Below are 18,495 nucleotides of genomic sequence, written 5' to 3' on the forward strand. Positions count from 1 at the left end.
AAAAGAAAAGACAATAATATGCATTGGTAACTTGTACTATATGTTATTTTAATTATAGATTAAGAGATTTTAAGGCATAAAGTAGTAGTAGTTAATGTATTATGAGTTGTTTTTAAGACTTTGTACATAAATGTATAGTACTTTGTGCATTAAAAATTGTTTTTAAGACTTTTGATAAACCTGGTTTATAAAGTAGTATAGATAAAAAAATAATCAAAACCACCCCATTACTGTCTGTAAATCACACCACTCCTGTTGTGCGTTTCTATTTCTCGATTCCTTAACCGCTTTAAATACATCCATCTTTGTAAATTGAAACACTGTCAGTTCACTTGGTGAAGGCTTTAAAGCAAGGTTTTAAAACAGGATGCGGTGACTTAGGGCTATCTGTAAAACAAGTGGTTGTTCTCAAATTAGTCGACTCACATAGTGGATTGGATATCCAGGTTAATAAAAAAAGAAAGAGCAAGGTTTTACGTACTATGCAGGCTATACAAGTAATAAGCATTTATTTAACAAGTTTTAGCATGTACAAGAATTCATTTGTTTTTCTTCCCGATTAACCTGGATATCCAACCCGCTATGCAAGCCGACTAATCCCAGGGCAACCACCTGCTTTGCAGATAACCCGGAGCCACCGCATTTGAACCTCCATGGCCACAAGGGATTTTTAATCCTCCTTGGATTTGAACCTGGGACCTCCTGGTACTTTTGACCTTTGAAGTCAAGCTCAAACCAATCAGACGGAATTAATCTTGTGGTTAGAATTCATTTGTTTAAAACAACTACATACGGAATTAATCGATCAAAAAAGAATCCATCGGGTTTTATTGCTAAGATTTAAGTCGGTTCCCTTAAACACCGACAAATATACTTATACGAGGCACAAACACAACCAAAAGTTATAATACGATTAGGCCAAATGCCTTTAGGTTAAAAACACCATGTACTAAACTATATAATATGCGTTCGAGCGATTATAAGAGAGTATGTGCTAATTCGTCAATAAAGAGCCAACGTTACTCGATACTTTGTGAATGAACTCTCTCACCTGCCCAATAAGTTGTGTTGATTCTGGCAATTCCGGAAAGATGTAGAAAGCATGGCACATGTTTGGGTACTCCACCAAGTAAACCTCTTTCCCACTCTTCTCCATCCACTCGTAATACCTTTTTTGCCAGTCGTGTAGAGCATCGAACCCCGCGATCACCACCATGGTCGCTGGAAAATCTATTTTCGATAAGTCCACCGCCTTTGGGCCGCTGACATTGATGATTGGATGGTCCCGATTGAACCCTTCCCCTTTTGGCAAAAACGCATTCCACATCCAATCAGTTCGTTTTACGGAAACGATTGGTGTTCCATCTAGTCTCGTCTCTGAATCTATCCGCTCCTCTCCGCCAAAGAATGGTTGAATTGCCACCACTCCGATTACCTTCAAACATGGTGCAAAAGTTTTCATTACTGTTTCTACACAACATATATATGTAAGAGAAATCTTATTTTACTTGACTATAGTTTGCCACTTTGTAGTATCGAACCAATACTCGAAGTCATACCGGACGAGAATTATAAGTTCGGAAACAAATTTATAAAGCGAATGGATCGTGTACATTACTATATAATTTATAAAGTTATGTGTGGTGAACTCCTGGTGACCTAGACTACACCTAACCAAGACTTTCCCCACACAAAGTTACAGGAACAAATAGACTTTACGCTGAATTGCACGTTCTGTTTCAAAGGCCTGTTTACCGATACAAATTGGATAGGCGCTAACCGGGTAAGCGAGGCCTCTTGATCTTTAGCGGGACATCTCGATCAGCAACATTGTTGGTTAGAGACAGAAGGTATGGTTATACAAACATTAATTTATAGGGTGCTGGTGGGTACCCGTGCAACCACAAAAAAGTTCAGACGTAGTGTAATTTTGTCTAATGGTCCATAAGGATGCTTACAATTTTGTTTGGTTGTGTGCTACGGTGCAACCACGAAAATATCCTCCATGATCCGCCTCTGCTTACCAGGTCAGCACCACTTACCCAATAAGAAGCAGTAAGTGTATAGTTAACAGACCTTTAGACTTGATATAAACCAAACCAAAAGGACGCGGTAAATCTCACAGAGGTAAAAATGTATGCAGAACATGTCGCTACGAAAACAGGTAGGGAGACTGTATCTTTGAATCCTATGCCCTCAAGTTCTTCAAGTCCGGATTCATGGATAAGCCTTGGTAAACAGGGATTATCTCATGCAAACATTCGTACCAAGACGACTTCATTTGTATCTAAATAATAAGTACATTGAACTGGATCTCATACAACTTATATAGAGAATTAAAAGAAGTTTGAATTAGACAAGGAATTGTTCGTTTTCTGCAATGTTTCTTTAGGAAAGAAGTGCCATACATAACTGGCGAAGGAAAAGAGAACGTATGTTTAAGTATTTAACCAGTAATATGATAAGAGCAAGCATTTAAAAGGATGTCACTGTAATAGTAATTGCAGAAACTATTTACGTTAAAACCCTAGATGGAACTTTAAAAAGTCAGACAGTGTCGGTTCCTCCCTATGAATGAAGTGGGATGCATAATGTAGACATTAAAGGACACTTGATTGCCACACCAGTAACATTTATTTTCAAGGTCAGAATAGTATGGCGATAATATTCATGACGACTTCAATGACAACACCACCATTTTATTTTAAAAAAAACAGCATATTTTCTGTGTGGAGGACAGAAATTCTCAGGTCTAGCTTCGGAAAATTTTATTTTTAGTTGAAACGAAAACAACTACAGATACTAAAATCAGACTCCAATTCAAGGTGTTCTTCACTAAAAAAACGAGGGAAAGGACTAACACTAACCTCAACCTAAATTTAACTTATTTGAAAGATTTCACTCAAAATCACAACATGTGGACCTATGAAATTGTTTATAATCATTTATTTATACTGTAGTCGGAAATAGTTAATTGGAAATCATTAGAATAATGGCAGTCTTAACTAATTTGTTCCATTATTGATCAATGTACCTGGAGTCGTCGGAAGCGGAATTCACAGGCTCTTTGAGTAACATGATGAGCTAGGTTTCCACCAGCACTATCTCCAACAAGAAAGCAACGCCGCAAATTAGCATTCTCCGGCAACGATTTGGACCTATTCTCTTCATCATCGAGAAACTTCAGCACATCGAAGCAATCTTCATGTTGAGACGGATACCGATGCTCCGGCGCAAGCCGGTAATTAACAGAAACAACAACAGCCGGCACTTTTCTCGCGAACCGGCGGCACACGGCGTCATAGGCCATGACGTCAGGGGAGAGGAAGACGAATCCTCCTCCGTGAAAGAACACGATCACCGGGAGATCTTCAACATCGTGTTGTGTAGGTACGTATACTCGGAACCAAAGGTTACGAGTTTTATCCACAACGACGTCGTGTGACATAATGCCGTTGGTCGATTTGGACGTCGGCGGGCTTCGGAAGTCGAATAAGTTAAGAAGACGGCGGTTAACAGTACCGTTTTTCCGGCAGGATGCGTCGGTGAAGGTGGAGAGGACGGAAAGAGCGATTCGTGTCTTCCATGGTAAGGAGAGCGACGGCGCCGGAGGTTTAGCGGTGGCCTCCATCGACGTACCACTATAAAATCAATGAGAAATGGTATGTTTGTGTGTGAAATTATTTTGATCAAGTCCCTGATTTATAAGAATCACATTTAAATTCATGGCCTGGGGCCCACCCTAACTATAAATGAAGTGACAGGGCTCAAGTTTAATCCCGTTCTTACCGATCCGAGGCCTTGACAGTGCATTTGGTACGTGGAACAGGGTGGGACAAGATATAACATGATACACTTGTCCCATGTTTGGTGTGTTTCTAAGTGGAACTAAGTGGAACACGTATGAGACAAGTCTGTTCATCCTCACCCTCCTGGAACTAAGTGGAACAAGACATATTTGACAAATATACCCTAAACCTAATACCCATCTCCATCGATTTCTTCACAGGAGACCTTCATCTCCATCGATCTCCATCTCCATCGATTTCTTCACAGTCCACCTCCATCTCCATCGATCTCTTCACAGGAGACCTCCATCTCCGTCGATTTCGTCACAACATCCAAGAACAAAGGTACGGTCAATTTCTCTCGATTTTATATGTGTTCTATTTGGATTTCACGAGCTGGGGTTTGTTTTATTTGATGAAATTCGAAATGATTTTTTTATTGATTTTGTGTTTTTAGTTGAATCATGAACCGGGTATTGTGATTTTTGATCAATGATGAACTGGGTATTCTTCACAGCCGGCCTCCGCCTYCATCTCCACCGTCTCCTCCATCTTCGTCGTCTTCTTCATAGCTGGTAATCGATTTTGCCTACTGTTTCGATTGATATTTCGATTTTGCCTACTGTTTGGATTTTGCCTATTGTTTCTCAACACGCTCGATTTTGCCTATTGTTTCGTCTGATATGTAGTTATGTAGTTATGTACTTGAAATGTCACTAGGAGTAAATTAGTCATTTTAACCAGTTCGGTCATGTTCTGTCCTGTCCTGTCATATCTTACCAAACGCTGAACACCTGTCTTGTCCTGTCATGTTCTGTCATATCCTGTCATGTCCTGTCTGCGTACCAAACGCACCCTAAAAGTGCCGACTATAACCAGTCCCGGTCGTAAATGAGGAGCCCGGCAAAGCGGAACCACAACCGGTTATAGTGAGCCAGTCCTGGTTCCAGTTGACCATAAAAAATATATTAAAAAAAAAAAAACTAATGATAGATTTTTTAATATGTTATAAAATTTGTAATTAGGTCACTCAAATACACTTTAAATGCGTTTTATTATATTTAAAATTACAATGTCTTTCAAAAGTACATTATAAAATTATTTGAAAATTCATCAATCATCATCGGTATCTCATGTCGGATTGATTTGAAGAGTTTCGTCTTTTGAATTCTTTTAATAGCCTCTTGGTCATCAAACTTATCAATGTCGAGTTCCACATTATCATCATATTATGAGTAAGTGTTGTCGGTATCGGTAGTTGACGGTGGTTAGTCCCATGGCGATTTCATTTTCTTCCAAATTTTCTTCCACCACTTCTAACGACGTCGTGTGTTGAATTTTATCAACGATATCCAAGTAATCCTTCAAATAGATGCAACACTCCACGAACTCCGAAATTACGGTACTAGTTTGGATTTTTAGTATATCACGTGTTATACATGCCAAAACCGGGAATTGAGGTTGCTTTTGTTTCCAAAAATCTAATTAATCAATTTTTTCAAAATCTTCGACATCATGTGCGGAGCATGCAGCCATATAGTTAGTATGCACATACATATTTAGTTCACCCAAATTGTCATCAAATCAACATTTTTTACTTGATTCATTTAAGACATCGTTCATTAAATTAGTCATCAACTCTTTCCGACTTTGGCGATAACCACTAGAAGAACTAGAACCCACAAATCCACGAGTTGAAGAGCTTTGTTGTTGGTTTCAAATAAATCTTGAAAATTACGATTAAATAAACGTTTTTGTTCCGTTGAAAAAGAATTACCTGTAGCCGTATCTAAACCAAAGACCACACATATTTGTGTAACTAAAATTTCAACACCGATAACATTTAAATATGGGTTTAATATCGCACCACAAAGAAAAGCAAATGGGATGCTCATAAAATATTTTAACAATTTATTTTTCATTGAAGTCATCAAACTTCCCCGATCGTGATGGTCTTCGTATTGAGCAATCTTACTTGCCAGTATATATAATTGGTTTAAAACTAAAGAGTTTGTTGGATAATATATACCGGATAAAAGTGTTGTCGCATTTTTAAAATCACCTAAAAATATCGTACAATCCTTCAACCACGGCCCACTCAAGATTTTCAATAGAATTTTGCGTGGTAATAGTGTCTATAAACGGTCTCATAACCGGTCCCAGTCTCAGTCGGTCTCGGTCCCTCAAAACACCCCTAATCATGAAACGGTCCCGGTTACTGGTCCCGGGACGAGCCGGTTTGGCATCACTAACTAAGATACAACCAAATACATGTCAATTTTTAATGTTGGGTTTTATTATACGATTTTATATAGTTTTTGAGAAAATTATAACATTTCATATTTAAATAAATATAAACTTAAGATCCATATTTCTTTTATTGATATCAGTATCAAATTAACAATTTAAAAGTTCTTATTTTTTAATAATTTTTTTAGTTTAATTTTTTAGTATAATGTAACTTAGGTCTAACAACAAAGTAATAATGTTTTCTGTAAATATAATTTTTAGTTCAATCTTTTTACTATAATTTAATTTAGGTTTAATAGCAAATTAATTTAATTTAGATTTAATAATATAATTTTTTTATAAATATAATTATTAAGTATTATGTTCAAACTTAATGATTATCCTATTTTAGATTATTTATATTTAAAATGATTATGTTTATCAGTGTAATGTTCGGTTTTAAGTTATGAATTGATCGAGTTTGAAGTAAATAGCGAAGAAAAGTTTAGAGGAAAATCTTATAGTTGTTGAAAGTTGAGGGACCAAAGTTGAAAATAGGTCACCTCCGTGTGAGTTAGAAATATTGGTCCAATATGATATCCGGAAATTTGGTGTTACACGTGATTTACTTTGATACATGAAATTATGCGACGTGGTTTGATTCGAAAATTATGTCCGATGAGGAGTGCTCATCTCCCAAACTTTGGGAGATGAGGGTGTGTTCATCTGCCTTTGGGAGATGAGGGTGTGTTCATCTCCCACGCTTTGACCTATGAGTTTGTTCATCGTTTAAATCTATAGTTGGCCGATAGATGACGATAGTTGACGGGTTTAACCGCGATAGATGGCGGGACAGCCGCGATAGTTGGCGGGTTTAACCGCGATAGTTGGCGGGTTTAACCGCGATAGATGGCGGAGCAGCTGTAACATTTTTAACAGTTGAAATCTGAACTGAATTTATTATTATTTTATGGAAAGTTTTTTATACGAGGGAAATCACTCACTAGACCTTTCGGTCTAACCCTCAGTTGTTGTAAAATGTGTTTTTGTAGGTCAACTCAGGTTGGAGAATAAAGGCAAAGGAAAAATGTGACTGGCTGTTGAATTAGTTTTTGTTAGAGAAGTTTTTTTTTTTTTTGCTATAGTCGTCTTCTTTGTTCGAGAAATGCGCAGTGGAGAGGGATGCTAGTTGGCTCGGAGAAGTTGTAGGCCCTAATAAAAAAGATCAAGAGTGATTCCTCACCTATCCTTTCAGGGGACAAATTGAACGCTCGAGTATAGATTCCCTATCCTCATCGGCCGGGGCCGGCCGGTTCGTAGATCTGGATTCATCCATAGACCTGATCTGACATCATTTGTCCAAAAAAAAAAGTAGGTTTTTAGTAGTAGTTCATGAGACCTCGAATTCCAGATCAGACTTTTGCTAATATGTATGGATGTAACTGATTTGTTTGTATATATTGGAACCTGTTATATGTGATATCATGGATTTTGGGGAATTTAGTTTTGTTAGGTTGTTACAGTTGGTATCAGAGCCTCGGTTTAAGGGATCTAGGTATTTCTCTGGTACTTAGACTTAAACTGGATTTCGAGCCTGAGAATGTGTTAAATATAATTGGATCTAAAGTGACGGCAAGTACGAGAGATTTAGATTACATATGGCCAATGTAATCATAAGTTTACAGATGCTTGTTTGAACTTGAACATCTTATTATATTTAGGTATGTGATTAATTGTATACATATTTATTGTTGCAGTTAAAAGTGATATTTTAAGATGGCAGATAATCCTATACGTTCAGTTAGAAATGTGTTTGTGAATCCCAAGGAAGAGAATCTTGCGTTAGGGAATATTCCTGAGAGAACATATGCGAGACAAGGAAGATACCGGGGAAGAGGAATCTTGAATACTGGAATAAATCCAGAAATTGTTGCAACAGTGGAAACAAGGAACTGAGGTCGGGGATAAGGAAGAAGGAGAGGTATACAACAGGAAATTCATATTGAACGGGAAATGTCTGTACAAAAGAGCTCAACATCAGGCTATGGACGAGGCAGAGGTTGTGATCACAACCCTGGCTTTGCTACTCATGAAATGTTAGCAGCCAAATTAAAATTTTATTGCTTATATCACTAAATATCCCCAAATTTTAGAATACAAACACTAAAGTCAATATCCAAGCATTACATATCCCATTGGCTATGATTATCCATTTTGGAATTAGACTTTTGACTCAATTCCAACCTAAATCCACAACTTCCCTTAAATGCCTAGTTAACCCTTGGACTTGTTCTTTCAATCAATTCACACTTTGTCCCTCATATGGACTTGTCATTACAGACTATCAGTATTTTGGAGTCTTACACAAATTTAGATATCTTGAAAAGATTTTTGACAACTTGCATTTAGGAATCCAAAAAGTTCGATGGATATTTCACTTAAGTTTAGATAAAACGTCTAAATCTTACAAACACCTAAAAAATGGTTGTCTTAATTGGGTTAGATGAAGACAAAGATAGAAGATGATCACATGGGTTGCATATGAATTTTGTAAGATATGAAACTAGCAACATGTGGATTACAAGTTAGGGACTAAATTTGTCACTGGAGAATACTCTGAGGATAGCTTTGTAATCACTGTCTTTACATTCGAGCCAAAATTCATACACCCTTTTCAAGCACGGTAAGAAAATCACAACTAACATGCGATTTACGGTATGTGTTTTTTTATTTATCAAACCTTACTCCACAGTGTAATTTTGAATCATCAAATTGTAGTATAAACCACACCATAAAAGACCAGGAATTGGTTGTTGTGGGTGGAGGTGGTAGATTGCCTACCCAATTTATAAATTATCTTCTAAAACCGATATCCAGATTTGTTTGTTCAAATTTGTTAAGATTTTTATATGATAAAAAGGCCATTGAGTTCAAACCTGATTCTGGGTATGATACCCACTATTCTATCAGTTACTTTATAAAATCAAGAATGACAAAAATATCTGCATTTTCAAACACAATCCTTTTATTCTATATATAAGTACAAGTACATCGGAAAATAGAGGGCGAACGTATGAAGGACCCAAAATATTAGAAAATACACAGCACATCAACCGAAAAACTTTACAAACATCCATTGAAATCAACCAAAAAACTGAAAAATTCTTACAATTATTTTACAGATAATCAAATTATGACTTTACAAACATCTGATCCATCTTAAAACAGACGGGATGAACCAAAATCATAGATGGAAAGCCGTAGGAAAACGATCCATTAAATGTATGTAAGATTGAAATAGTAAACGATTAAAGAAGTTGAACTGTTTTTCCTTAAAAGGTAGGAATTATGGTGATTTGGAATTGGATTGAAGCCATGAAGTGGTCCACTAGTTCCCCACCAACCCAACTACCATATTTATGACCTATTAACCTTTTCTCTCCATCCCTTCTTTCCCACATGGAGGTTGGTTAAAAAAATTACGATTTTCGTCCTTGTGGTTTAGATATTGCAGCTTTCGTTCTTATAGTTTGTAAATCATTGTTATTTTTAGGGGTGTTTGTGGTCCGGTTTGAACGGTTTAACCCCTCAGACCATAAACCAAACCGTAATGACAGTTTATAAAATTTTCAAACCGAGTGGTTTGACATCAAGTGCCCAAACCGGTCAAACCAGACCACGAAAAGGGGGTTTGCTGTGACCGGTTTAAGCGGTTCGAGCCTTTAATAGATTTTAAATATTAAACTTAAAAACATATATAATTTATAATTTTAGATTAAATATCCATTTTGATTATGTTAGATGTTAGGTTTTATGTTGGATTTAAGGATATATTTGAGTCATAACCCATAAGTTAAAAAAATTGATCTTGCTAATAACTAAAATAAATAATTGAATATATTTACATATTTATATATAGGGTTGGGTTTACGTGATACCAAAGGTTTTTCGTAAGACCCGTTAAGTCTAATTTATGTTCATTGATCAACTTTATAAACTAATGATCTAATGTCTAAAGTTGCACGGTGGCACTTTTGTGATTATTAAGAAGTCTCGTGGCAATTTTGTGATTATGAATTTTCAAATTGTAGATCTAATCCATTGAGAATTTGTCTTACGGGTCTCAGGAAAAATCTTTGGTCTCACATGATCACAAGTCTTTATATATATATATATATATATATATATATATATATATATATTTGGCGGTCGGTTTGGTCCAAACCGCCCAAAAAAGATTCCAGACCGCAGACCGGACCGAACCGCCCGGTTTTGCTATTTTTCAAACCAAACCAAACCGTCAGACCATTCAAACCGCCAAAAATGGTCTAGTTTAACTTGGTTTGGCCGGTGTGAGCAGTCCAATGGTTTTTTTGAACACCCCTAATTAGTTTCATTATTATGATTTATAATTTATTGTTATTTTAGTCCTTGTAGTTTACAATTTTTTTTTACTATTTTGGTCCCTTATACTTACAAAAATAAGAATTGGTTTAGAGATGAAAATAATAATAAATTACAAATTATAGGGATGAAATAGTAATTTCTAAAGCACAGAAATAAAAATTACAATTTTTAATAAACCATAAAGACGTGAATGTAATTTATTATAGAAAACAATTACCTATTATAAATATATTTATGTACCATTAAAATATGTTTTTAATTGTTTGGTTGGAGTTGAAATTTTTTAGTATTACATGAGCCCATTATTTTTATTTTTATTTTTATTTTTAAAAATTCAACCATTAAAAATAAAACATTAAAAACACGAAAAATAATGGGTAAATTGAACACTAAAAACAAATTAACTCTAATCATACACTAAAAACATTTTTTAATACTATAATAATAAATAACTTAATAATATATATATATATATATATATATACTTAATATAATAGTCATAAGTTATTTTGAGAAGTAAAGAAGTGATCATAATCCTTCATACGGTCAAGATAGGATTCGACTGGTCAATAATTGCGGCTTTAACGGGTTCATATGTGACCTCATGTTTTTCACATATGAAATATATGTTCATATGTGAACATGTATAATTCACATATGAATTATTTTAACCGATTCACATATAAATCAATTAACTGATTCACATATGAATCATTGATTCATACATGAACCCCGTGTGATTCACATATGAACTAATTAACCGATTCACATATGAATTCGTAGGTTCATATGTGAATCGGTTAAATAATTCACATATGAACCCGTTTGTCTTCTATTTGTAAAAGTTACGAAACTACTCTCTATTTTTCGCATACCTATGCAAAGAATTATTTGGTGCTTTCTAAGTCAAATCAAAGCCACAAATATTGTTCAGATGAAGGGTTAAAAGAACTATTTAATTCTCAAATACTTATTACTTCTTAAATGAACATTTCCCTAATATCATATTAATATATCATTTATAGAGGACAACTTTATTGACCTTCAAATATAGAACCTCTTTAATTTTTAGTGTTTTAGTGTTGGTTTGGAGATGAAAACACTTTCACTTTTGTGTTTTTAATGTTGGATTGAAGATGCCCTTAATGATTGAGTCAGAGATGGACTTAGGACATCTCCAATCCAACACTAATAAATAATATTAATTACGCATTCCCGATGGCGAATATAATTTTATACACATTAACTTCATTACGCAGAGAGTAAAATTACGATTTTCATCCCTGTTGTTTGTTAATAATTTTGATTTTCGTCCTACTATTTAAAAATTGCCATTTTCATCCCTATGGTTTTTAATTTACTAGTTTTTTTCGTTCCTGGACCAATTTCTACCTTTATGTACAAAGGACTAAAACAGTAAAGAATTGCAAACCATAAGGACCAAAACATCAACTGATTGTAATTAAGGATAGAAATAACAATGAATTTCAAACTATATGACAAAAACCACAATTTCTAAAAACAGAGACAAAAATCACAATTTTTAACAGATGAAATATCATAATTTAGTCTTGTGCAAATATAATGATTCAAAACAAATTTTAAGGGTCGTTTACTAAACGCTTAACGAGTAGGTGTTTGTCGAATGTCACTTACGCTACCTATAAGTAAGAGACAACGGTCTTACTCCGTATACGCTTACCAATAATCTATTTTAATAGCTGAGAATGTTACCCGATAAGTTAGTGAGAGTGGTAATTCTTGCAGGCAAGCACTTACACGATAAGCATTTGGTAAACAGCCCCTAAAGTAAAACTGGTAAAACAAAATGACCAATGTACTAACTAGTTACTATTTCAATTGGATTTAAATGATAAATAAAAAACGTAACGACCTCCGGGACATTAACATGAACATAAGTCGAAAACAAAAAACGACACCAGATGCCGCCCTTTAGTCACATACGTATATTTTAGCAAAATTAGCCTCGTCATGTATTAGAGAATATGACCAAATTAACATTTTGAACAAAAAATCGCTTTAAAACTCCCAAAAAATACTGTAAATTTTAGCAAAATGGAAATGGCAGTAGAAAGTAAACTACTCATTCCATGGAAATAGGATCCAGTTGAGTTTAAAACAAATTGAAACATGTTGATACTAAGGTTTACACTGGAAATGCTAATAAGTTGTTATGCAGACTTACTCGTCTTCCTGGCTGCGCAACCTGGCTAATTTGTTGGTAACGACAACATCCAATTGTGCTGCTCGCTCCACTATTTCTTTCCTTTTCCGTGTAGATACATTGTGTGCAATTTCAGCACAGTATGTCCTGATATCAGCACAGTGCTTATAAATCAATGTCAACAACAGTATAGAGAAGAGGGTCGCTAGGATCGATAATCATATAAACATAATGATGATTGCAGGAAACCAGAAAAATATTATGATGGTTCAACAATTTGCTCATAGATCCTTGTTCTATTTCATGAAATCTATAATGGATACAAACAAGAACATTGATGCCCCTTGTAACAAAATTCAAGCAGAAAGCGAATAAAACAAGAAAAATGGCAATCCAACCTTTGTAACAATGGGTTTTGGTTCGCAGTCACGCAGATGGGACTGGACTAGACTAGACGAGCAAGAGTAAGGTAGGAGAGGGAAAGAATTTTGAAAGGTTTTATTTTGACATGGGTAGTTTAGTACTTTACTAATTGTGCATCAGGTTTTAATTTGTTCCACCTATTTTGGTGGGACAAAAAAAAATTGCATGTTTGTCCGAGCCAAGGCTTGTAATGTCTCGGCCTGATGTCACGCCAAAGGCGGGATAAAAAGTTTTTGTGCTATCACGTCCCATCCCGTCCTCATCCAGGTACAAAACAACTCATTGTCGCTTGTAGCCATTCTTTAAATGAATTGGGTTGGGGCGTAACATCAGCTGACCCCCACCTTTTGCAAATATTTACTCTCATGCACAGATTAATGATGCAAAGAGGGGGCATATGATACTATCATCCATCTGCTCCCAAACACACACAAAAGTACCAATTTTCATTTCGGGGGTGTCGATAAAATTTCATGCCAAATACATCTTTTCTCATTAGTAGCCGGTACAAGAGGGTGATGATATTGACTTTGGTTCAAATATTGACTTTGGTTCAAATAATATGTCTGTTTCTTTCATTAATTACGATATTTTAGATACTTGATTAATAGTGAGTGATAATATTCATCAAATTATGGGCCTAAGAAAATGTAATAATTAATTCGGGATGTAGTAAAGTACCTATTGTGCATCATAAGGACTTCCACCTCTTTTGCGTTGTGCACCACAAACTTCTTGAAACCATTTGGAAGAAAGTGGCGAGTTTTCTTGTCTGATCCGTAACCAATGTTGGGCATAAGAGTTACTCCTTTAAACTTCCTCCTCACACGAGAATCAATACCCTTGGGCCTGCGCCAGTTTTCCTGCAACAAAAGATCAGAATTTGAAGTGAAGAATCTTCCAATATGCACTTGGTATTAACCATTTGAGCAAAACTACATGTGATTAAAACAAATTCCAAAAACACACAATCAATAGAACTCAGCTTTTACAACCAGGAAATCGTGAATATGTCATAAAGACAAGGAACCATTGGGAGAGTAAGAGCGAAGCATGGCCCAGTAAAACAAACAGCTGATAAGTGATAAATTACCAAGAAATGACTTAATCGGTCCCATGTATATCAATGATGCAAGGAATTGGATACATAGAACCCAAAAAACAGAAAAGAGATATGAACTGTTATATCTAGTGGTTTGAAGAATTATTTTTGTTGAATTATTCTATTTGATCTTTTTCGTTATAAGTTGATTGTTGTTGTAATAAAATGTCTAGAAATATACTAAAAATCATTAAGATATAATTGTGAAAAGAAATTATCATATCTGACATATTTCTGCAAAATTGCTCATATTGTAAAGTACTTTGTTCTTTTTGTATTTTAGAAAATGATGGTCTAGTTATAAGTTACAACAATAATCAGTGCAATGGTTCAAGATGTCAACAACTAATTCTTTTAATCGAATAACAATTACTGACTTTTGAACTATCATATAGGAATTTCTTGCATACACATCATTTTGCAAAAAAGCACAAGGAACATTACATTTTGCAAAAATGAGCAAATTTGGACCAAAGTATATGGAATCATGTTTCATTGCTACAAACAAAAACGTCTTTTGTGATTAGTATACATGATGGTTAGTTTGCAATAAAAAATCAAGGTGTTTCAGATAGTCGATCAATCAAGAAAAAACATTTAGCAGTAGCTGCATATTTTTATAATAAGGGGCTGTTTGTTTGGCTCTTAATGGTGACATTAAGAGCCAACCTCTTAATCGGTAAGAGGTAAGGGCTGTTTGGCAAAAAAAAAAATAAGCCTCTTAATGGTTACATTAACCTCTTAACCATTTTGTGTCTAGGGCCTCACTCAACCATTCAGATTGCATTTGTTCCATCTTTACCCTTCCACACCCCTTCTCTTCCAGCCATTTTGTGTCGCCTTCACGAGAACTTGTCGCCTTCCACAGCCATCGCCGGTCACCTCCACCGTCTCCATCGCCGGTCACCTCCACAGCTTCGCCGGTCGCCATCGCCGGTTACCCTTCCCACCCCTCTTTTCCAGCGATTGAGGAAGATACTCTGTTTATTTGGAACCCTAGTACTAGAAGATCGAACAGCTAGTCGAGGGCAGCTAGTCGAGATTCCTAGTACTGGAAATTGGAAGAAAATTGGTGATTTTCCTCATGGTAGTCCCTTGGATGATTCTGGTAAGTTTTCGAATGGAGCTCTTCATTGGGCAGCTAGTCGAGATTTCGGCTCATCTTACTCGTGGATAATAGTTTCTCTTGATTTAGCAAAGGAGACTTATGGTGAAGTTCTGCAACCTGTGCATGATGAAGGTGATAAGGATTTGGCATTGGGGTCTTTGGTAGACGGATTGTGTGATGAAGGTTTATGGAGTGAAAGATTCTTGGACTAGATTAGCTTCCATCCCTTATGTGACTGATCCTGGTAGGGATCAATTTTCGGTGCCTTGTGTATTTCGAATGATGGGAAAGTTTTGTTGCAATTTGGGTCCAAATTGGTTTTGTATGATATCAAGAATGGTTCATCCTCGGAGATTCAGAACTTTGATGAATGTCTTGAAGCGTATACCATTGTTGAGAGCATGGTTTCACCAGATGCCCCCATCAGGCACTGGAGATAACTATGAGGATGTGAAATCATCATGATACATCTTAACATGGTAAGCTTGTTGATAAATGGGTATTTGCATCATGATTTTGCTGTATTTGCATAACTTGGTTGTGAAATCATGATGATACATCCTAACATGGTAAAATGGTAAAATATGTAGTTATATTTGTAAAATAATTGTTTTATTCAGATATCTGTCAAACAGCTCTATTTCATTCAGTACTAAATCATTCAGAGGGTTAAAATGGTAATTTATTGTCATTCAGAGAACAGTTACCAAACAACATTATTTCATTCAGCACTTAACCATTCTGACCTCTTAACTATTCTGCACTAAATCATTCAGCAACTGCCAAACAGCCCCTAATTCCAAAGTATAAATCTAAATACATATTTTCACATATGAATGATTATGTCTTGCATAACTTATGTGATAGTTGACAACAATTTACTCTGTAACTACTAATAACTTACAGCATGAGATTTGATCACAAACACTAGATGTGCAGATCTTAACAGACATTTTCACAATAATTAAATCATATACAATTTTAAAGCATAAGGATGTGTAAGCTATCAGTGGCCACTTAATAAATTGTCCTCTGTAGTCACCCAAATCCTAATAAAGTTATAATGTGATTTTAAAATTTGAAACAATGGAGAAATATTGGGCAAAACAAATTGACTTGAAACTCTTACAGAGAATTTATCACATGTAATCATTGCCAAATGAGCAAAATGCACAAAATCCGTCCTCAAATTAAGTTGATAGTTCATGCTTGGTTGCTTTGTATGCTCTCTACAAGCAAACCGTGTACCCAATATTCATGTTTTGTGACTTTGGTTACAAGCATAATAAGAACCACAAAGGCAAATTTAAGCAGTATCTAAGAAACAAAAATCATGAAACTTACTTGATAGTGCATATAACATTACTGTTACTAGTAAAACATTGAGTAACACTCTGATGAAACAGTAAACTGGGCATTGTAACAAATAAAACACTTGTAGGTGTAGTTAAAGAAAACACATGAATATGTTGTTTCTTGAAACGGGAAAAATTCATATTTCCACCTCAAGTGGTGTATATATTTCAAACCAACATGACCACATTTCACATCCAATATGTTCAATAAAATGGTGAAAGCTGCTTGTGTTCAAATAAGAAACTGGTGGCAACATCATGAAACACAAAATTCCTTTTGCTAACAAAAAATAACTACTCACAAAATATGCAAATTGTACCTTGACACATATTTTCCAGTCACTCTGGGGCCTCTTGAACTTCTTGACCCGCTTCTTGACAATCTTCTTATCCAGCTTTGGGACAGCCATTGTGTTCTTTTAAAGAAATAAACAAATGGTTATTTTCCACATCCAAAATCTAATTTAAAAGAAAATCTAATTTCAACCTTGGTATCTGGGCCTATATAATTGGACAACTGATGACATAATCGGTCACCATGCTTGTATGTTTCATGGAACAAACTTTGATAGATTATTAGGATCCAACCAGTTCTACATCTAATAGGCTATACTCCCACTATCACAATAAACCATTCCAGTTTTCTTTTTAAAATTCACTCCTTGAACTTCAAATCGGAACAGTTTTATCTGTCTATTCAAAATGTTTCGTTGATGTTGTAGTCTAATCTACTACTCACCCCATTCTATGAATATAGCAATATTCCATTTGGGAACATAGCAAGAAAACTTATCAATTCCCCTTCTCTTAACAAATGCTAAGCTAAAATTAGGGTTAAAAGTTACCGTCCATCATCATTACAGCACATTGATTCAGTTACCTTGTTCCACTTGATAAGTGAGGGCATATAGACATTTTATCATTAATAATTTTTTTTTATTGAACTTCAATAATCAAACATATTTAGGCATGTTAAACTAAATCCTTCACGTAATCAGATCACAACCATAGTACTATTTTCTCTAATAATCATCCATTTTCTTAATTCTTTTAGGGAGCATCATTAGCACTCAGATTACAATCAGGATAACAACAACTTTCACAAATTACATGATACAAACTTACAAATGTTGAATCACAACAATTGAAACATATGATCCTCAATATCAGGAACGCTAAATTGAAGAACAACAAACATTAAAAGTGGTGGAATAAACATAGACAACACCCTATCCAATTGTTGTTGTACTAAATTCTTAAAATCATGTAAGAATTGCAACAATCGTGTGTGTGAGATGTCGATGCAACGATAAAGGAGAAGCTTCAAACCTGCTGCTGACTGAAGCGAAGACGATGATGAATTAATGGCGATAGAAATCTCCTTCCGTTTGAAAATTTTAGGTTTTAGGGTGTTTGTGGTGGATTGTGATCATCATTGGGCCAAATTCTCATGTACAGGCCCAGTTCTTTTCCCCAGCCCATTTTTATACCCAGTGGGCCAAATTCTCATGTACAGGCCCACTTCTTTTCCTCAGCCCATTTTTATACCCAGTGGGCCAGTAGTGTTTCAATTATGCGACTTAAAATACGTATATTTTAACTTTAAAAAATAATATGTATATTTTGAATAAACTAGAAGGATACCCGTGCAATACATCGAGATACATTTTGATTTCAGTGTTTCGTTTTATTTCTTTTTATGTCGATATAACACGGTTTTATGTGGTTTTGAGAAAACGATAATGTTTTTATTTTTGAATAAAATATAAATTTGAAAAAAATATATATCGATATCAGTATCAAATTAATCTTTTTAAAAGTTCTTGTGCTTTGATGTAATTTTTTTAATTCAAATTTTTAATTATAATTTAGATTTAGATTTAGTAACAAAAAAGTTT

At 35.1% G+C, this 18,495-nt stretch overlaps 2 protein-coding genes across 2 annotated transcripts; both read right to left on the reverse strand.

Moving 5' to 3' along the window:
- Positions 1–809: 809 nt before the first annotated feature.
- LOC112503436 (probable carboxylesterase 18) lies at positions 810–3,670 on the reverse strand. The gene is made up of 2 exons (XM_025107477.1): positions 3,035–3,670; positions 810–1,435 (listed from the first exon to the last, which is right to left on the reverse strand). Exons 1-2 carry the CDS (start codon positions 3,629–3,631, stop codon positions 995–997), a joined length of 1,038 nt encoding a protein of 345 aa, XP_024963245.1. The 5' UTR covers positions 3,632–3,670; the 3' UTR covers positions 810–994.
- Positions 3,671–12,468: 8,798 nt separating this feature from the next.
- On the reverse strand, positions 12,469–17,988 carry LOC112503438 (60S ribosomal protein L32-1-like). Its single transcript, XM_025107478.1, has 4 exons — positions 17,927–17,988; positions 16,918–17,013; positions 13,714–13,895; positions 12,469–12,756 (listed from the first exon to the last, which is right to left on the reverse strand). The coding sequence occupies exons 2-4, from the start codon at positions 17,005–17,007 to the stop codon at positions 12,627–12,629; spliced, it is 402 nt and encodes a 133-aa protein (XP_024963246.1). The 5' UTR covers positions 17,008–17,013; positions 17,927–17,988; the 3' UTR covers positions 12,469–12,626.
- Positions 17,989–18,495: the final 507 nt, after the last annotated feature.

This window comes from Cynara cardunculus, unplaced genomic scaffold (assembly GCF_001531365.2).
Source record: "Cynara cardunculus var. scolymus isolate 2C unplaced genomic scaffold, CcrdV1 Un_Scaffold_3005, whole genome shotgun sequence".
Lineage (NCBI taxonomy): Eukaryota > Viridiplantae > Streptophyta > Magnoliopsida > Asterales > Asteraceae > Cynara > Cynara cardunculus.